The sequence below is a fragment of the Schistocerca nitens genome, chromosome 3 (genome assembly GCF_023898315.1).
Source record: "Schistocerca nitens isolate TAMUIC-IGC-003100 chromosome 3, iqSchNite1.1, whole genome shotgun sequence".
In the NCBI taxonomy this organism is placed as follows: domain Eukaryota; kingdom Metazoa; phylum Arthropoda; class Insecta; order Orthoptera; family Acrididae; genus Schistocerca; species Schistocerca nitens.
In genome coordinates, this window is record NC_064616.1 from 878,270,980 (window position 1) to 878,293,412 (window position 22,433).

Sequence of the window (22,433 nt, forward strand, 5' to 3'; positions counted from 1 at the left end):
TCCGCACCATTATAGCAGTGGCTCCCCATTACCTTGTTAATTAAGTGCTCCGTGTCGATTGTGTATATTCGGTGCACCCTGTCCTGTGTAATTAGGGAGCTCTAACTTCGCGTCGTCAAAAAAAGTTACGTAACATAGCTGTGGAACTGTTATTTCCGTGGGAAAAGAGGTAAGCTCTCATGATGCATTTTGCTCGTGGAAGTGTCTCGGATTATCAGATTAATGCCTGAAAAAGGAGCGTACTGATTTCGATGTTTTACGAGCCAAGGCCAGGAAACGTATATCGTTGGTGTTCCTGTATGCAGTGACCTCGATGTCGAGGATAAAGGTTGAATGCCTGAAGGAGAAAGAAGGAAGCTGGAAATTTAATGTCCCATCGACACAGAGGGAAAGGGGAAGAAAGTCGGTGGTGGCCTTTCTGAAGGAACTTTTACCTCAAGTGCTTTAAGGTTTTACAGTTTCTTTAGCTCTAGACTGCCGGAGAGCAATTTACAGTGTATTTAAGATAAAAAGGACCAAGCAGTTACATTGAAGAAAACTGATAATTCGATCATTCAATCTCCTTTCAAGCTAGCAATGCAGTTATAGGACACATTAACCTGTCGGAAAATGGCCTTGAAACGGTTATTCCATAGTTATCTCTCCAGCTAGAGAACTCACCATTGTGAATTACACTCTGACCAGAGGGTTACTACAGCATTTAAAAAGGATTTGTTTCCAAATTGACATCAGAGTGGCTTGAGAGTGGTACAAATTTTAAAACCATATGATCTGTCATAACGTCTTACAGAAATACCTATCTGAAACGCCGCCCGCGGTGGCCGAGCGGTTCTAGGCGCTTCAGTCCGGAACCGCGTGACTGCTACGGTCACAGGTTCGAATCCTGCCTCGGGCATGGATGTGTGTGATGTCCTTAGGTTAGTTAGATTTAAGTAGTTCAAAGTTCTAGGGGACTGATGACCTCAGATATTAAGTCCCATGGTGCACAGAGCCATTTGAACCAATCTATCTGAAACATCTTATATGTAAATTTACGTAGCAGAAGACGCTGTTCCTATGATGTGGTTCTCAGCTTTTACATGGAGTGTACGTAATGCATCATTATACGTGCAAAATTAAATTAATGATGGAATATACGTCAGCACAAGACAGTATAGCCCCAAATAAAAAGTTATGGTCAAAAGCTGCGGTACATTACGTTAAAACAGTATACCGAACCACAGATATAAATAAAACAAGTTACTGCGTTAGTTACTTATTTATTTGGAGAAATAAATAAGTGACTAACGCAGTAGACTGTTTTAGTTACATTTATCAGCACTCACAGCACACATGATGTCATCCTTTACCGACGAAATATTCACCCGAGACACACAGACATTAATACTTCGTAATGGCGTAATAAGTCTGAAAGAGCGAGGTAAACCGTACGAGGTATACTGAGCGACAATACGTGGCAAAATAGTGTAAAATTACATACAAAAATTATGTCCTTGATGTTTTCCAAGCATAGTGAATATTCCATGAGATTTAGGGACTGCAGCCGGATGGCATCGACATCTTGCCATGATATTTCGGCTCACTACGAGGTAGTGATCTTCACGTGAGTCTCACACTGAATATTGCTGATACACGCTGCTAAATTTATGCCAGAAATTGTCGGGGTGGCGCATGATCATAAATCATGACTGCACGAACTACCTTTGTCGAGTTTAGCGCCCTCCGTCAAATCCAGCTCCTTCTAAAGCACGCAGGTACATACATATTCGTGATACTGCACGCCGTCTGCCGAATTGCTGGTCAACGGAATTAAAATTCACAATTGAAAACAATAAAATTAACTTTTCTTTTTTTGAGCAAATTGAGGGAACAACAGGTTCTTTGCTTACCAAAGTTGAAATCCAGCATCACGAGTAAGAAAGTCTTCCACAAATGTATTTCCAAGTATCCCTTAATAACTGAATCCCAGAAAGATCATTTCGTAACCGAGATTTTCGTGGGAGAATAACCTATGGAGCGTCCCACGCAAACACAACGCTCAGTTGGACTCACTTACTCGGATCGCACACCTATTACTTGAATTGTAAAATGTTTTTAGATGCCGTGTGTTTAAGGTCACGTCATTTGCGCATTGATTCTTCAGTTATTATTTACTGGTTCATGCAGTAGGTGTGTTACATGCATGAGTATGTATAAACAGAAAAGCTTTATTTACAGTGTGAACAAAAAAAGTGGGCAAGAAAATAAACTGCGCAACAGAATCAAAGTATCACTTTTTCGAAACCACGTAATTGTCTCACACTGCGATGCTTAAGTTTAAAATTTGGCTCACAGGTGGCTACAACCTTCCTCTGTAATGCTGCATAAGCGAGGCAGCCTACGACGTCGCCCTCGGACTACCTCTGTCGCTTCAAACATTATGCGGAAAAAAAGCCAGAGTTCAGAAATTCATGTGACGTGTAAAGTGTATTAATGACATCACATCGGAACCAAATTTCACCACAATTCTGCACAGCACCGTCGTGGATATATCACACGATGGGAATGTCGTCACAGCCCCTCTTTCTCAGATTGCAACCCTTCTTTTTATGCCTCTACAATGGAGGTCAGAACTACGACGTTCAGCGTTGATATCACACGGTTTTCTTATTAGTGGTCGAGGAAAACATTTCAAACGCAACAACGGCACCAAAAGGCCTCAGGGGGTGTCATAAAGAGCGCCAATGAACTCACCCCTTTGCTTGGGACGTTGATTCCCACACATTTCGCGGTCGAAAACGACAGTTCGCAGTACGATGTACAACAGGCAGTGTTCTTAACAATCTTTGACACTGCTGACAACTCTTGCCGGCCGTGGTGGCCGAGCGGTTCTAGGTGCCTCAGTCCGGAACCGCGCGACTGCTACGGTCGCAGGTTCGAATCCTGCCTCGGGCATGGATGTGTGTGATGTCCTTAAGTTAGTTAGGTTTAAGTAGTTCTAAGTTCTAGGGGACTGATGACCTCAGATGTTAAGCCCCATAGTGCTCCGAGCCATTTGAACCATTTGACAACTCTTGGGCGAATTTACCCTTCTTGATGGACATCACAAGGCTGTAACCACACTGAACGTGATCTCGGCCCTTTGGAGTGCAGTGCTCCCGCTGCTTTTGCTCTTCTGTACAGGGTGAAAACACTATGGACCGTTCAAACTCATTCAACAAAATATGAATGTGAGCCGAAGCATCAGCAAAGGTGCTTAGACTTTTTCAGTGCTCCCATTCCATGCCCTGTTGTTGCGTGATCACAGTTGGCTGTGACATTGACTTATGTGTGGATTAAACTGCAAAGCGACATTCTAAGCGCCCCCCCCCCCCCCCCCCCCCAGCTCGGCAATACCCTCGGTGCTGTCTGCCCACATTTATTGAGAATTTTAGAAATGTGCTTTTAAAAAGAGAACCTGTGAAGTAGTATTAGGCACCTGCAGGGAAACAACTGGCATCGGAGGTGTGCCGTGGTTGCCTACGTGTGTGGAAATCAACGTCCCAAGAAAAAGGGTGGTTTCATGGATGCTTTTTATGTCATCTCCTGAGGTATTTTCGTGTCGGTTCTTAGGGGCGGTGCGTCTGAAATGTTTGCTTCGACAACTGATATGAAAACCGCGTGACGTCGTGGTTCTGACCTCCATCATAAAGCCGTTTTTAAGAAGGGGTGAAATGTTGGTAAGAGGGGCTGTAACGACCTTCACTTCATCTGGCGCGTCCACGGTGGCGTTGGACAGAATTTTGGTGAAATTCGGTGTCAATGTGACATCATTAGCCCACATTACACGCCACATGTACTTCAGAGCTCTGGCCTCTCTCTCGCATATGTCGACATCTTGATGTCAGAAGCGTCGTCGAGCTCGATGGCTACGTCGCAGGCTGCCTCGCTTTCGCAGCACTACAGAGCAACGTTGTAGACACAAAAGAGCCAAATTTCAAACGTATGCGTCGCAATAGGAAAAAATTAAGGGGTCCCGAAGAAGTGATCCTTAAATTCTGTTGTGGAGTGTATTTCATGCGCCTTAAGACAGGCAGCCCAACTTGCATCATCTGCACGCAGATGATGAAAGTTGAGTTGCCTGTCTTACGGCGCATGCCGATTTTCCGGTGCAGTTTCGTTTTGCCCACCTCATATGCAGAATATTTCACATTTCCTGTTACAGATTTCTAGTGGTTATAGAGGGGGATTAGTAGATAAAGTTTCGATAAGGAAGCAATGTCCACAAATGTATTGTATGGCCGGCCGGTGTAGCCCAGCGGTTCTAGGCGCTTCAGTCTGGAACCACGCGACCGCTACGGTCGCAGGTTCGAATCCTGCCTCGGGCATGGATGTGTGTGATTCCCTTAGGTTAGTTAGGTTTAAGTAGTTCTAAATTCTAGGGGACTGATGATCTCAGATGTTAAGTCCCATAGCGCTCAGAGCCATTTGAACCATTTGTATTGTATGGACGAAGTTTGAAGACTGGATCGCTATCAAATCAGTCACTTCACAATGTGCAAATAGTAGAGACACCTGTGTGCTCTACAGGAGGTGGTCCACATGCTGGTCGTGGCTCAAGATGTATTTGCGATGCATGCTTTTGTACACAATGTCGACATATCCTGGTGCCCGTCTATGGAGCACCGCAGTCAACCCACCTGGCTGAAAACGTACCAGTTTCTCGCAGCCATTGTTGTACTCGGACGAAAATGGTATGCGATCGACTGAGGCGGTCGACAAAATGTTCTCGATACATGCGTTGTGCAGCTCTGCCATTATGTATCGTGAGATTTATAAGTAATCCGATCTTGAAACTTATTTTATGTCCAAACTCAAGATGGTACATCTCTGTCCATGATTTCTTACCGAAGTTTTATCTCTTAAGTTCGTTCTACAATACCTAGAAGCCTGTAATAGGAATTGTGAAACATCCTATAATTACCAGCGACCCGCCGAGCTGCACATGGTTAGTAGTAACTATCTATGGCGACAGGGCTTGTTTGTGATATGCAGTGATATACGCAAACCTTCTTTGTGAATCACTCATCTACAAGGGAAATCGAATCAAAACCCCTTAGTAGTTCCTGAGATTGGCCAGCGTTAACAAGCAGACAGAAAAACGCGGCGATGCACTTAAATTTATAATATGTATATAGAGTGTCCCAGGAGGAATGATTAATATTCAGGGATATGATAGGTGCGACCATTCGAAGCAAACATGTCAAATAAACATGGGCTCTAAAATGCATAGCTTAAGAGCTATGGGCACTTGTTCAGCAGAGGAAACGTGTTTAAAAGTCTTAATTCATGCAGTTAAAATCATATGTTTACCAGACTTTTTTGGTTCAAATGTCGTATCCCTCATGATGATCATTCGTCCTCAAACACCCCGTATAATGATCGCACTTTGTGTGTGTGTGTGTGTGTGTGTGTGTGTGTGTGTGTGTGTGTTTCCGCGCTTGAGTGGAAGTTCTGAAGTGAGTTTTGTGGTAATCAGTTTGTTTTATATTTTGAAGTATGCTGATCGTATATCTTCAATGAATGCCCTGACGCAAAGAAACAGAGTTGTGAAAGATATTTTATTTACTTATTTGCTTATAGCTTATTTAGCCTAAATATATTATGAGCTTAAGGCCCTTTCTTAAATCTAACCAGGAACAACACACGCCAAATATATTATAAAACATTTACAATAATAATAATAATAATAATATTTTTTTATTTATGAATTTGTCCAGCTATGGACCGCATACAGCTTAAGACTTATGGTGTTCTTTTTTCTTCCATTCTTCCCAGTAGGCCTACTACTTCATTTTCTCGCCAACTGCTTGTCTCTGCTCGTCTGTCCACACTCTCTCGGGTCGGGGTTTCGCTCATCTTCTTCATAGCTTGCGTTTTCTATCAGTAGCCTGAAGTGATTCCTGTAATGTATTATTTCTTCGGTAACACCTATTTTGTTGGCGTCTTTCTTTACTGCTTCTATTCATCCTACAGTTTTTTTCAGCTTACTAACGTAATTAAAAATTTTCTTTGTAATCCGTATTTCTTCCATTCTTTTTAAATGTCCATAAAATTTTAGCCGTCTCTTCCTCATTGTATCTGTGATTTTTTCTGTATTTTTGTAGAAGTCTTCATTTATCCTTTTAATCCACCTTTTTTTTGTTTTTCTCAGGACCTAGAATTTTTCTTAGTATTTTCGCTCTCTTTTTTCTAGTTCTCTTAATTCGCCTTTTTTATTCAATGTTAGGCACTCTGATCCATACGTTGCTTCTGTCCTAATAGAAAAGTTTATGAAAACAAACTATGGAAAAATTAAAAGAGTTGATAGATTCAAATACCTGGGGGAGTGAATCCTAGCCAATGGACTGGAGAACACAACAAATAAAGAAAGATTAAAAAAGTTAGAATTTGCATATAAATTAACACAAAAATACTACAATAAGAAATCAATAATAATAATAATAATAATAATAACAAAGGGCATTAAGAAAGGTATAGATTAGTTTAGCACATTTGAAGCCATGTTTAGTGTTGTCGTAAGCGAAGATGAGAAGATTGAAATGACAATGAAAATGGCTGCTAGCATGTTAGGAAAGAACAGAATTTAAACAAAGAACTCTGTAGCCAATGGGAAGGGAAAAGTTGTAAGAGAAGGTAGGGACGGGGGGGGGGGGGGGGGGGGCGTAGGTTGACGAGCGTGATCTGCAGAAAAGTATAAGGAGGAGAGAGCTTTTGTGATAGAAGGTGGACTATTAGCTGTCTTTTGAATTATGAAGGGAATTTAATTTCTCTCATACACTCCTGGAAATGGAAAAAAGAACACATTGACACCGGTGTGTCAGACCCACCATACTTGCTCCGGACACTGCGAGAGGGCTGTACAAGCAATGATCACACGCACGGCACAGCGGACACACCAGGAACCGCGGTGTTGGCCGTCGAATGGCGCTAGCTGCGCAGCATTTGTGCACCGCCGCCGTCAGTGTCAGCCAGTTTGCCGTGGCATACGGAGCTCCATCGCAGTCTTTAACACTGGTAGCATGCCGCGACAGCGTGGACGTGAACCGTATGTGCAGTTGACGGACTTTGAGCGAGGGCGTATAGTGGGCATGCGGGAGGCCGGGTGGACGTACCGCCGAATCGCTCAACACGTGGGGCGTGAGGTCTCCACAGTACATCGATGTTGTCGCCAGTGGTCGGCGGAAGGTGCACGTGCCCGTCGACCTGGGACCGGACCGCAGCGACGCACGGATGCACGCCAAGACCGTAGGATCCTACGCAGTGCCGTAGGGGACCGCACCGCCACTTCCCAGCAAATTAGGGACACTGTTGCTCCTGGGGTATCGGCGAGGACCATTCGCAACCGTCTCCATGAAGCTGGGCTACGGTCCCGCACACCGTTAGGCCGTCTTCCGCTCACGCCCCAACATCGTGCAGCCCGCCTCCAGTGGTGTCGCGACAGGCGTGAATGGAGGGACGAATGGAGACGTGTCGTCTTCAGCGATGAGAGTCGCTTCTGCCTTGGTGCCAATGATGGTCGTATGCGTGTTTGGCGCCGTGCAGGTGAGCGCCACAATCAGGACTGCATACGACCGAGGCACACAGGGCCAACACCCGGCATCATGGTGTGGGGAGCGATCTCCTACACTGGCCGTACACCACTGGTGGTCGTCGAGAGGACACTGAATAGTGCACGGTACATCCAAACCGTCATCGAACCCATCGTTCTACCATTCCTAGACCGGCAAGGGAACTTGCTGTTCCAACAGGACAATGCACGTCCGCATGTATCCCGTGCCACCCAACGTGCTCTAGAAGGTGTAAGTCAACTACCCTGGCCAGCAAGATCTCCGGATCTGTCCCCCATTGAGCATGTTTGGGACTGGATGAAGCGTCGTCTCACGCGGTCTGCACGTCCAGCACGAACGCTGGTCCAACTGAGGCGCCAGGTGGAAATGGCATGGCAAGCCGTTCCACAGGACTACATCCAGCATCTCTACGATCGTCTCCATGGGAGAATAGCAGCCTGCATTGCTGCGAAAGGTGGATATACACTGTACTAGTGCCGACATTGTGCATGCTCTGTTGCCTGTGTCTATGTGCCTGTGGTTCTGTCAGTGTGATCATGTTATGTATCTGACCCCAGGAATGTGTCAATAAAGTTTCCCCGTCCTGGGACAATGAATTCACGGTGTTCTTATTTCAATTTCCAGGAGTGTATTTTGCGGAAGATTATTCCAGAGTCAGGTTTCTGATACAGAAAATAATTTAGGGAACGTGGCAGTACTACGTAATGGTACGGAGAGCGTTTTACTTTGTTGAGAACTAATACCAGAATCCCTGGAGGGATGACGGTGCTCTATTCGCGAGTAATCATTGATGAAATTCGGAGAACTGGCATTAAAGGCCGACTGTAGTTCGATCCTGCTGCCGCCAACGTACATTTCACGCAAGTACCACAAAGATAAGATGAGGGAAATAAGGACTCCTACAGAGGCTTATAGACAGCCGCTTTTCCATCGCTCTGTTAGCGAGTGGAACAGGAAAGGAAATGACTCCTCCATTAAATTAGGTGGGTGAATTTAGATTATTAAATAGAGTTATATTTTTGTCTTCTTTTAGATTTTTGGCTCTAATTTTTTTATCCTTTTTAGAGCTGTTTATACCTACCGTCCGCCATGGATCGTACGGTGTCTAGCTGTAGATATAGTGTACGTGTCAAACGTATCGGCAATTCTAGCAGGTGCGAGCTCCCATACGAAAGTACTTGAAAAATACGATCACTATGAAGAGTATTAGTAACTCTACAAGTTTTTTTTTTCATCTCGAAATGGAATACTTTGTATACTAAAATGTAGACTTTCACGGCCGGAAATGTCATGTCCATTATAATTATCGGGGCTGTTATGCCGTGGTCGGTTGATGAATTCTGTGTCAATTCCCAACGTTTCGTCCCCGTCTGCGGAGGATATCTTCAAGGGGGTCTGTAGCTCGATGGAATGTCCAACACACACACTGGCTCGCTACTGACTGCCGCTAAATTCCGTGTCCACGAGCTCCCGCGCCGAGGCGTGACGTCACGTGTTTTGAAAACGTCAGTGCAATTGGCCGCTGTCCGCTGCCGTCGATCGCCGTTGCCATCACCCAGTAGCGTACGGGTGGTACACATCTTCTTCAACACCGGCATCCATATATCATTTAATTTCACGCCCTCCCCCTTTCGATTGAAATTATTAGGGTGTTTGGCGATTTCGATTGCCTCCCTGTAGAGCCTTTCGTAATACCCGCTTGTGGCCGCTAGTACTTGTGTCTCCTCGAAACGAATATGGTGGTTACCTGGCTGGAAAGCATGCTCCGCAACAGCTGATCGTTCCGTTTCTCCTCTTCTACAATTGCCCTTGTGCTCTTGCAAACGTTTTGAAACAGTTCTTTTAGTAGTACCCAAATAAACATCTCCACAGCTGCATGGGATTCTATACACTCCAGCTTTTTCCAATGGTTTGCGAGCGTCCTTATCAGGCTTAAGGTATTCCTGTATCTTCCTGGTGGGCTTGTAAATTACGGCAATATTCCGCTTCGTCAAGATCCTCCCTATTTTTTCCGTTACATTTTTAACAAACGGCAGGAAAACCTTAGATTTTGCAGTAGCCTGTACGTCACTATGATTTCTGCGTGGCTGTCTCAACGCACGAATATCCGTTCTTCATTAGTGCATTGTGGAGATGTTCCATCTCAGCGTCGAGCAACTCAGGTTCACAAATATTTCTAGCTCTGTCCGCTAACGTCTTGATAACACCCCGCTTCTGTTATGGGTGGTGGTTCGAATCCCGGTGTAAATAACGGTCCGTGTGCGTGGGTTTGCGGTATACTGAGTGGCCCAAACTACCATTTTCGTTTCTAAAAAAAAGCACATCGAGGAAATGTAATTTTCCGTCTACCTCCTCCTCCATTGTAAACTGAATTCTTGAGTTTATACTATTCAGATGTTCGTGGAACCGGCTTGGTTCCTCCCTGCCATGCCTCCACAGCACAAAAGTGTCATCCACGTATCGGAACCACACATTTCGTTTTTTGCTGGCAGTACCTAAGGCCTGTTCTTCGAATTTCTCCATAAAGAAGTTTGCAGGTTGTAATGGTACTTGAATTGCGTAACCATTACGGCAGCTCACCTGAACCTCTTGATACTAGTAATATTCTACTGTGTTTCTGTAAAGTAGTTAACGTATTTATGAGACAACATTCAGATTTGATTTCATTTTCGATACATCGATATGTTTATATTGCAATGATATTATGCATATGTGTATTCTTTCTTTTGTCACTATGATATTTGACGTACTTGTAACTCTGATTTTTGGGCGCGTAAGCGATAGTTAGTTAGTTGTTAACTTGTTAAAGAGTCGGACCTTGAGAAAGTCAAGTCTGACCTCATGTTGGAAAGACGCGTATTGTAGTTAGCTTATAAAATGTGAACTTTAACGGTGACTGTGAGAAAGATGTTTTCAAGTATGTTTTGTATTGTGAAGTGATGTTTTGTGTTTACGTGATATTGCAATTAAAAGGAAGTGTAACTTAAATTAGGAGTGCTGATTGCTTTTTTTACATCACCATTGTCCTGCAAAAGTGTAATCTTCAAGAATGGTTTGTGAAGCGCATCTACAAAACTTTTGAATATAGCAGGATAAAACCTAGGCCTCCTTGCATCCGAGCTTGGAATCATAACCACCTAGATCTTCAGCGATTGAGCCATGATTTTACGACGAGACCAGCGTGGGAAACACAAAAAGATGAGTGCCTAGTTTTTTTCATTATTACATGAAATGACTATTAACTGTGCTCTAATGACACCTGCCACATAATATGACTGTTGTTGCCCGAAAATGCAGTATTTATCAGCGTGAGCAACACCACAATCGGTATTAAATGCTGACTTTTGTTGTGGTAGGGTTGTTAGAAGTTACAGGACTTGATTATGGGAATTGACACAGAATTCATCAACCGACCACGGCATAACAGCTCGGACAATTATAATGGACATACTTTTTTTATAGTTCTGTAGTGAACGAAGTGACGCTGCCACCTTCTTACAGACTTCAGTTGTTTGTTTAGTATAGTGTAATGATGGTTCAGAATTAGCCCCAAGTTCTTTGCAGAAGGAAAGTTCCCTGAACTGAGGGACGGTAATAAGTCTTTTGTGAGAGGCTACATTAATTGCGCTGTAGATGGATCAGGTAAACAGTTGACCATACAAACATGGATGTGTGCATGCACATGCCACGACGACCTCTAATCGACAACAGAACGTACCTCTCCTTGACATGCAATGTGGCTTCCGTCCCGAGTGCTCCTAAAGCGCTCACCTCTTTTAACCAGTGAATGATTTCAGGCTCTGTCCTGCGCCGCTTGCACGAGCTACTCTGGATTTTAATGGGATGTGTATTGCTGTTACAGGGAGAGGTTGCGACGTAGTACCAGACCCGACGACTGGATCGTGGCAGCTGAGTATGGGTGGCGCAGTGGCGACGCTGGTGTGTGACCCTGGCTACACGCTCAGCTCCAGCGCCTCGTCTCACATCTACTGCAGCGGGCGCGTCTGGAGGCCGCGCACGCTAAGTCCCACATGCAGAGGTTCTTCTGCTAACTTACCTCTTTATACTAATCCTTTCATATTTATTTAGTCTTCCAACAGCCTGCTATCAACGTTACACAATGATTAGCGTGTCACTGTTCTGTTACATAACTAACAGTGGACTCTGCAAGGTTTCAAATTATTTTTCGTTTACACAGTTTTCTCATATATGTAGGTAATGCAGTGGATTCCCTAACTTTCAGAGGTTTTCCTCAATCCAGGCTAAGCAGCTACACTACTGTTCATTAAAACTGCTACACCAAGAAGAAATGCAGATGATAAACGGGTATTTATTGGACAAATATATTATACTAGAACTGGCATGTGATTACATTTTCACGCAATTTGGGTTCATAGATCCTGAGAAATCAGTATCCAGAACAACCACCTGTGGCCGTAATAACGGCCTTGATACGCCTGGACATTGAGTCAAACAGAGCTTGGATGGCGTGTACAGGTACACTTGCCCATGCAGCTTCAACACGATACCACAGTTCATCAAGAGTAGTGACTGGCGTATTGTGACGAGCCAGTTGCTCGGCCACCATTGCACAGACGTTTTCAATTGGTGAGAGATCTGGAGAATGTGCTGGCCAGGGTAGCAGTCGAACATTTTTTTGTATCCAGAAAGACCCGTACAGGACCTGCAACATGCGGTCGTGCATTATCCTGCTGAAATGTATGGTTTCGCAGGGATCGAATGAAGGGTAGAGCCACATCTTAAATGTAGCGTCCACTGTTCAAAGTGCCATCAGTGCAAACAAGAGGTGACCGAGACGTGTAACCAATGGCACCCCATACCATCGCGCCAGGTGATACGCCAGTATGGCGATGACGAATACACGCTTCCAGTGTGCGTTCACCGCGATGTCGCCAAACACGGATGCGACCATCATGAAGCTGTAAACAGAACCTGGATTCATCCGAAAAAAATGACGTTTTGCCATTCGTGCACCCACGTTCGTCATTGAGTACACCATCGCAGGCGTTCATGTCAGTGATGCAGCGTCAACGGTAACCGCAGCCATGGTCTCCGAGCTGATAGTCCATGCTGCTGCAAACGTCGTCGAACTGTTTGTGCAGATGGTTGTTGTCTTGCAAACGTCCCCATCTGTTGACTCAGGGATCGAGACGTGGCTGCACGATCCGTTACAGCCATGCGGATAAGATGCCTGTCATCTCGACTGCTAGTGATACGAGGCCGTTGGGATCCAGCACGGCGTTCCGTATTACCTTCCTGAACCGACCGATTCCATATTCTCCTAACAGTCACTGGATCTCGGCCAACGCGAGCAGCAATGTCGCGATACGATTAACCGCAATCTCGATAGGCTACAATCCGACCTTTATCAGTCGGAAACGTGATGGTGCTCATTTCTCCTCCTTACACGAGGCATCACAACAACGTTTCACCAGGCAACGCCGGTCAACTGCTGTTTGTGTATGAGAAATCGTTTCCGACCTTTATCAGTCGGAAACGTGATGGTGCTCATTTCTCCTCCTTACACGAGGCATCACAACAACGTTTCACCAGGCAACGCCGGTCAACTGCTGTTTGTGTATGAGAAATCGTTTGGAAACTTTCCTCATGTCAGCACGTTGTAGGTGTCACCACCGGCGCCAATCTTGTGTGAATGCTCTGAAAAGCTAATCATCTGCGTATCACAGCATCTTCTTCCTGTCGGTTAAATTTCGCGTCTGTAGCACGTCGTCTTCATGGTGTAGCAATTTTAATGGCCAGTAGTGTACATTTTTCACTTTGAAAGGTTCAGGAAAAGTGGAAATACCGGGAAAGCAATGCTTATGGAATCAAGAAATACTGCTACAACTTGTAACTCTTTATGTATTGGTAGAGCAAGCTCCCGACTATCCGAATGCGAATCATCAAGCTTATGGATTACGCATGTACAGTTTAATAACCTTCGAAAAAAAACCAACTAAAAACGAGCTGGAAGTATTATGTTATAATTAGAATGAATACTGTTATTTATAATGAAGATTTCCTTTTGTGAAGACGTAGATGATGAAAATATCCACAAGTAGTTAAATGGCGATACCGATGTACCGGTATTTGAGCAGCTAAGTGAGGTGGATATAATGAACAAAGTGACCGGTAGAGGATCTGATTATTGCGCACGCCGGGGCACTGACATGTGTTGATTTGTTGTCAGAAAATGCAGAACGAAGTCGTTTGACAAACACGATGTTCCGACTCACCGGTGAATGATGACCATAATCAGGAAAAAAAGTCAATGAGGAACAAAACCAGACAAAATTGGACGATTATTTCACGATAGTGAACTGAAAGTTGCTGATACTAACTATAGTATGTTTTAAGTGCCATTTTGTAAACAAGTTCTCAGTTTTCGGTGAGTAACGTCTAATTAATGCAGAGGGTTTATTAAATACATGAAATAGCAGTTTACAGAAAACACATGTGTATTTTGAATTATCTCTGATTTTCGGGTTTCTGCGCAGTCTTGGGTCGACATTAACTAGGACAATTGGCAGCTTGCTACATTTCGAACATGTTATTGAAGCTCCCATATCTTAACGAAAATTGACTGATCGGTATCGTTCAAAATTCAAAAGAATTGAGGAATCTGCAAGCAATCAATTATTCGCTATATACGAACTAGGAAGTTTGTAACAAAAGACACCTTATGTGTGTGAAATTTGCTTATAGAACTGGAAGTCAAGTAGTCTCATTTATCGAGGTCAGGACATAAGAATCGTGAAAATATTATCACTTATAGAGATTTTTGGGTGAAAAATGACAGGATATGCGGATTAGGTTCATTTATAGAGTTTCCTCCCTTATCCACGTTCGACTGTATACCCTGCACTATTAACATTCGACTCTTTAGAAAGCTCATAAACAGCCAGCTGTTGGGTATCGAATTTTAGACCAAATCGTTTACTCTGATTAGTCTAATTTTTATTTGTGTATCAGATTCATAAATTATATTGAGAAATTCCAGATATTAGCTCACGATTGTTGATATTTATCGAGGAAAAGTTACTGTTTATATTAACAGATGACTTTTTTTTCGGGAATCTGCCTAGCAAATTATATTGTGTTTAAATTTTTTACAGTGGTGCTAATAATCTGCACACAAGGAAGTTTCATAGCTTTCTCCGCAATTCGACCAATTAGAAATAACGACGAAACCTTTTTAAAAGTTGGAAAGCAACAAAATGTCTTGAACTTTTGTTACTGAGAGTCAGGAGCTACCAAATGATATATTTAAAACCTTAGTACCATGTAAAAAGAATTTACTGAAAGGAAAACACAAGCCGAATTCGTAAAAGACCTTTTCCCCACAGTCAATTGGTTATGACATTTGTACTTTTTCATTGAAATTAGAGAGAATAACGTAACAAGTACTTATCACTAATATTAGTAACATCTGTATCAGTACGTTGACGCCTGAGAATAGATTGGATGTATGAGAACCATTTTAGTTACAATTGATCCTCGCACCACAGAAATCTTACAACAGTTACCGAGTTTCGTATGTATACACTCTTCTTTAGATCTGTGGTAGTTTAAGTTACAACGTAAACCGTTAAAGGCCAAGTATCTTAGAAAAATGCTTCAGTTTACTGATATATTTAACGAATATTATGTTACTGTCGTCAAGTAGAAAAAAACCTTTACAGTTAGGAAGAATGCAGTTACAATTTAAAAAATCATATAATTGTGGTCTAATCATAAATATCTACTGAAGTGTTGCCAAGCAAACACCTACGGTAACATGACTCACACATTTCACTGCAGTCACTGCAAATTACTCTAAGAAAATACAAGAAATATTACAATGCAGTGTTTGAGAGATAAATCACTGTTTCATGTGTATTCATATCATAATTTAAGATTAAAATATTTTCTGGGAGGGCTTGCTTTGCAGCACAGGTTTTACGCTACACATCGTCAAACACACAGTATTTTATTACGTTTCAACAATATTTTACGATACAGATACACATGTTTCTGATAGACTTTAATCTCTGTGATATCAATTTTGGTGAGTGTATTGTTTATAGAAATGTTACCATTGTTTGTTCCATGCTAAGCCCTGATTCATTCGCCGAAATCCTCCTGCGATTTTGAAAGTGAAGATATCTGCGGCTGGTCACAGGATTCGGTTACCGATTTTCTTTGGATAAGAAATAACTACTCTACACCTTCTGGGCATCTTAACACTGGTCCGTCTTTTGACCACACATATGGATCTGGATTTGGAGGTAAATATAAAATATCATTAAACTATGTGTTTGGTGGAAGCGAATTCCACTGACAACATTTCGTATATCATCCGAAACATTGGAGTACATGTTTCGTCACAAGAAATCATAGTCTCCAGTGATTCATTAATAAGCATTTTGAGTACTTCTGTCCCTTTAGTAAATTCAGAGACAAAATCTTTTTGCTAGATGATAACTTAATCTTATGGGTCATGAACAATGAATCCGTATCTAACTTCAGTTCCTTTCTATAAACATATTTTGTAAGAAGTGTATTTTAGAAAGAAAATTAGCAAATCACATGTAATTGTAATGAAAGTTAATTTCATTTTTTATTATGAATAACCGAGTAATTGGAGTATAAACACAGTAACACCTGCTTATTGCATAGGCATTACGTGCAGACTGGATTATATTCCTTTCTCTTTTCCCCTTAAACCACCTAATAAAACTTTCTCTCCAATGAATTGCCTGTTCTATCTCTCGGTGAAGTACCATCAGTAGTCTGCCATCATATCGGTATTTCAGCAGCTTGGATGTCTTGATGAAAACAACCTCATCAAAAAGCCAACCTTCTTGAACTTTCCCAGCGTGTTTGCTACAACTGAAATTTAACATAAGTACTTTTCTATTTGTCCAGAATTTTGTACCAACCTCCTCGAATGGTATCTAAGCTTCCCTATCTAACACACTAAAGTTTCGTTCGATGTTGGACTGGAACATCATTTTTCGAATATTAGATCCAACAAACTCCTGTTTCACCTTTGATACATGAGAACACTTCTCACAGAGATACTTGAACCACTTTTTCATCTTTGAACTAGTCTTTAGTATGCTATTTCATTGTCGCAAATTACCATCTAGACATGGTAACACAATTTTCTTCTGATCCACGGAGCTCTTGCGCAAATGCATTCCTTCCGTTAGCCTAACTTCTTTCCTTTGTTCATCACCCACCCATATTCAGTGTAGAACTGTTTAAAGCTGCCGCTGACTAACACACATGATGGCCAGCCTGAGATGAATCCCCGATTAAACCCATCCCGTTCAAGATCCTTTCTCACCTCTCTCGAGAGTTCGTTGGTAAATTTCAGCCAACTATCAAGTATCTTAAAAATCTGTTTTCTCAGCCTGTTACCGTCCATTCTAGACATATGTCAGTAAAATTTTGTTCATTAACTGTTTTTCGATTTACTGAAACTGGTAAGATTAGAGCTATCAATACCACTCTTACATGAACCAGGTATTCTACATACTTTATATTACATATATTACGATAAGCATGTTATAAGTAACATAATATACAGGGTGATTCAGCAAGAAAGACTAGATTTTAGTTGTTCGTTACAGATACACTATGAAAGAAAGAAACACACTGTGGACGTCACTGGGTAGAAAAAGGTTCAGTTTTATGTTAGCTCAGATACTCATATACTCAACGTGAACGACATGCGTTGCTCGAGAAACAACGGAACAGTGGTCCATTTCATTCCACACAAGAATCAACAGGTCCCTCTTTATGGAATAGACAGCTGCCATAATAGCTCCACAGAAAAAAGTCAGTCGCAGGGACGGAGGTCTGATGCCCTGGGGGGCCAAAGACAATGAACAAGATCCTATTGTCCCCCTCTTCCATTCCAACGTTGAGGGATGCTGTTGTTAAGATGACGCTGCACCTCAAGGTGGAAGAGAGAAAGGCACCGTCATACAGAAAAATGAAATAATTGGAATCTTCGTGAGATTGACGAAACAACAAATGTTTTAGAAAGTCCAACTGTTGCTGTCACACTTTCCTCAGCAAAAAAGTCCATAAACTTTGTGAACGAAAACGGAACAAAACACATTCAGTCTCGGTGAGTCTCTTTCATGTTCGGTGACGACGCCAGGATTTTGTTCAAATAGTTCAAATGGCTCTGAGCAATATGGAACTTAACATCTGACGTCATCAGTCCCCTAGACTTAGAACTACTTAAACCTAACTAACCTAAGGACATCACAAACACCCATTCCCGAGGCAGGATTCGAACCTGCGACAGTAGTAGCAGCGCGTTCCGGACTAAAGCGCCTAGAACCGCTCGGCCACAGCGGCCAGCAGGATTTTGTGACCCCAAAATTCTTACATTATGGTGGTTTACTTTACCCGATAGATGAATCGTCGATTCGTCCGAACAGATGAGTCGTTCGGAAAAAGTGTTCTCTTCCATATTCTGGAGAACTGAAATGCGAAATTTGTACCTTCTGTTATGGTCGCCGGGCCACGATTCCTGCGGAAACTGCAACTTGTAAAGCTTCATAGGCAGGCATCGTTTCAGAACTGGCCACAGCGTTGTTTGAGGGAGCTGAAGTTCCTAACCTGTCTTTCTTGTGGATATTCGAGGACTGGCCCCAAGAATTTTGTATGCCAGTCATAAATCTTCTTGTGCAGAAGTGGCGTTTTGCTGAATCGACGGTGAAATGCACGTTACTTGAAAAATTGATTGACTTCGCGCAAATTCCAATACAGAACATGATTTTTACAGGATACGTACTCAAAACTGCGAGTATGAAGCACCAGCAGCTTTATACTGGAATGACGGCAGTGAAAATTTGTGGCGGACCGAAACTCGAACGCTGACTTCCCGCTTCACGCGAGCGGTCACTTAACCACATTCGCTATCTGTGCACAAATCACGGTCAGACCAAAACTTCCATATGTCGTCGTCCATATGTCACAACCTGTACTCATCCGTTTCGTGTATTCCTGTCTAGAAAGGACATATTTATTGACAGTCGAGGGCCTAGTACTGGCGAATAAATACGAAATAGCGCTGCCTGTGTTATTAAGAAGTACAATGCAATGTTCCTCCGATCATGCATGCATAACACAGTCACTGCTATTTCGTATTTATTCACCAATACCATGCTCTCCACTCCCGATAAATATTTCCTTTCTGAAAGGGAATATGCCTATACGAGTACAGGCTGTGACACACAGACGACGACGTATGGAAGTTTGCGTCTGGCCATGATTCGTGCACGGAGAGCCGAAGCGGTTAAGGTGATCGCTCGCGTAAAGCGGAATATCCGGATTCCAGTCCAGGTCCAGCACAAATTCCAATATACAGCCAATGATGGTTTATACTAGCAATTGCGAATACGTTTCCTGTATCTCTTGACGGCTGTAGTCGCTGCAGTGCCCATTCCTCCAGTTATCGGAAACATGCGGTGACGTTACAGTGAACAAGTACAGTAGTGACTAATAATAAAGTCTCGTACTAAGAGTACTTTCTGGGCGGATGTGGTTATACAATCAAATGTTTCTGTATGTCTTCGTGAAATATGCGGTAAAAACTCAAAATAAGTAGTCCGAAGCTCCCTAACTCCCAGGCACAGTAATGTTGTGGTCACTAATAAAATGATTTCTCTTGTGGTGTAGTTTCCATGTTGCAACAAACAAAGAACAGTGGAGATGTGGCTTAACTTTGAATCGTCCCTTCCCATTCATACGCGCAATGTGTTTCGATCTTTCATAGTTTAATAAACAAAAAATGGTTCAAATGGCTCTGAGCACTATGAGACTTAACATCTGAGGTCATCAGTCCCCTAGAAGTTAGAACTACTTAAACCTAACTAACCTAAGGACATCACACACATCCATGCCCAAGGCAGGATACGAACCTGCGGCCGTAGCGATCGCGCGGTTCCAGACTGAAGCGCCTAGAACCGCTCGGCCACAACGGCCGGCCGTAATAAACAATTGAAATTTGTTATTTCTTTTGAATCACCCGGTATATCATATCAAATATAGGAATTATAATAGTGCAGATAAAATGCGCTGTTTACGTTCTTTCGTGATAATTAGGCACCGCGAACTGATGACGTGTTCTGATACTGGTTGCTTCGAATGACACACGAGCGGTATAACTGCTCTCAGTCAAAACGTAACACGGTTCCTGAATTGTAATTGGTACATTTGCAGCCGACAGAACATACATTCTGCTAACACATTCTTGCACAGAAAAATAATCGATATGACCAAAATGAAAATCAAACTGTTGTTTTATGGTCGAATAATGCATATATGCGTGCAGGAGACAACAGTATCAAGAGACAACGGTACCTTAACTTTTAATGTATTCTTCTACAGGAAAGCGTAGGAAATGAAAATAAAAGATGAAATTTTGTTGTCCGACCTAGTAACTAAGATAGGAGAACAAACATAAATCTCCAAATACTATTAAAATATCACTTTACAGACACGTGAGCTAAAATTAAATTTGTTTTATAATCAATACGCAGAGCGTTACGGGGCGAGGTACTGCATAATAAGCGTACACCATACCATTAATCCATATGTAAAGGCTAACACCTAGCTCTTCTGCAGACAGTTCTGCCCCTCAACCGGAAAAGTTGTTCCTAATTTTACATTTTTTAAAAGGAAACCAGATTTCCTTGACAATATTCCAGGAATTGATTCGTTTCCCTATGAAATTAATGTTTGTATACGCCTTAACCCAACTGTAAGGCTTTCGCAGGGTGGTTATTTCTCTTTTAACGTCGTAATTTTCTAAGAACTAAACACTTATCGTAGTCGTCAACACACTAATTCCTCAGTCACTTCTTGGCTCGTGTCACAGTTTTCTGACCAGTTCGTCTGGCTTTCTCAACATCAAAAATGGCTCTGAGCACTATGGGACTCAACTGCTGAGGTCATAAGTCCCCTAGAACTTAGAACTACTTAAACCTAACTAACCTAAGGACAACACACACATCCATGCCCGAGGCAGGATTCGAACCTGCGACCGTAGCGGTCGCGCGGTTCCAGACTGTAGCGCCAGAACCGCCCGGCCACCCGCGGCCGGCTTCTCAACATCGTTCACAACGTTACACACTGTCCGTACACTTCTTCCTGTTGCTGCTGCTACTCTCTCCGTACCGCTCTCTAACTGTATGAGCAAACTTTCCCGTTTTTCTTCTCGACAGAACTGAACTACATTATTTACCAACATTTTTCCATGTGAACGTACTCTTCGATAACGTATATTTTCGCAATGACTATCCATTTCAGCAGACGCTAAAAATACAGAGCAGTAGCAACGCACTACGACTACACTGAGATGGCAAAGGTCATGGGATAGGGATATGCACATGTACAGATGGCGGTAATATCGGGTACACAAGCTATAAAAGGACAATGCGTTGGCGGAGCTGTCATTTCTACTTAGGTGACTCATTCGAAAAGGTGTCCGACATGATTATGACCTCGCGACCTGGAACAACAGACTCTGTATGCGGAATGGTAGTTGGAGTTAGACGCATGGGACATTCCATTTCGGAAATCGTTAGGGAATTCAATATTCCGAGACCCACAGTGTCAAGAATATGCCGAGAATACCAAATTTCTGGCATTTCCTCTCACCATGGACAACTCGGTGGTCGACGGCCTTCACTTAACGACGGAGAGCAGCTAACAGACAAGTAACACTGTGCGATAAAGAAGCAGAAAACAAAGTGTAACTTACGGCGAACGTATCTGTTAGGATAGTGCTGCAAAATTTGCCCTTCATAGGATATGGCAGCAGATGAGTGCCTTTGCTAATTGCACAACATCGCCTGTATTGTCTCTCCTGGGCTCGTGACCATATCGGTTGGCCCATAGACGACTGGAATACGGTAAATGGAAATGCCGTGTTGCTAGGGCCCCCCGTGGGGTAGACCGTGCGCCTGGTGCAAGTCTTTCGAGTTGACGCCACTTGACGACTTGGGTGTCGATGGGGATGAAATGATGATGACAAGGACAACACAACACTCGGTCCCTGATTGGAGAAAATATCCGACCCAGCCCCGAATCGAACCCGGGCCGTTAGGTACGACATTCGGTCGCGCTGACCACTCAGCTACCAGGGGCGGACACTGAAATACGGTGTTCTGGTCAGACGACTCCCGATTTCAGTTGGTAAGACCTGATGGTAGGGTTCGAGTGTGGCGCAGATCTCGCGAAGTTATGGATCCAGGTTGTCTTCAAGGCACTGTACAAGCTGGTGGTGGCTCCATAATGGTATGGGCTGCATTTAAATGGAATGGTCTGGGTCTTCTGGGCCAATTCAACCGATCATTGACTGGAAATGGTTATTTCTGGCTGCCTGGAGACCATTTGCAGCCAGTTATGGATTTCATGTTCCCAAACATGTCACCAGGCCACAATCGCTTGTGATGGTTTGAAGAACATTCTGGACAATTCGAGCGAATGATTTAGCCACCCAGCGGGCCTGAAATCAGTCCCATCGAACAATGATGGGAGATAATCGAAAGGTCAGTTCGTGCATCCTGCACGGGCAACACTTCCGCAATTATGACCGGCTACAGAGGCAGAATGGCTGAATATTTATGCTGGGGACTTCCAACGAGTTGTTGAGTCCATCCCGCATCAAGTTGTTGCTCTCATCCGACAGAAAGGATGTCCGACACGATGGTAGGAGGTATCCAATTACTGTCAGCCGGAGTGGCCGAGCGGTTCTAGGCGCTACAGTCTGGAACCGAATCCTGCTTCGGGCATGGACGTGTGTGATGTCCTTAG

At 43.2% G+C, this 22,433-nt stretch overlaps 1 protein-coding gene across 2 annotated transcripts in view; it reads left to right on the top strand.

Annotated features, from left to right (window-relative positions):
* Positions 1–22,433, top strand: part of LOC126248918 (MAM domain-containing glycosylphosphatidylinositol anchor protein 1-like) — a 1,134,762-nt gene that overhangs the window by 676,229 nt on the left and 436,100 nt on the right. For both annotated transcript variants that reach the window (XM_049950410.1, XM_049950411.1), the window contains exons 3-4: positions 11,452–11,628; positions 15,707–15,877. In XM_049950410.1, the coding sequence (XP_049806367.1) occupies positions 11,452–11,628; positions 15,707–15,877 (348 nt within the window). The remainder of the gene's footprint in view (positions 1–11,451; positions 11,629–15,706; positions 15,878–22,433) is intronic.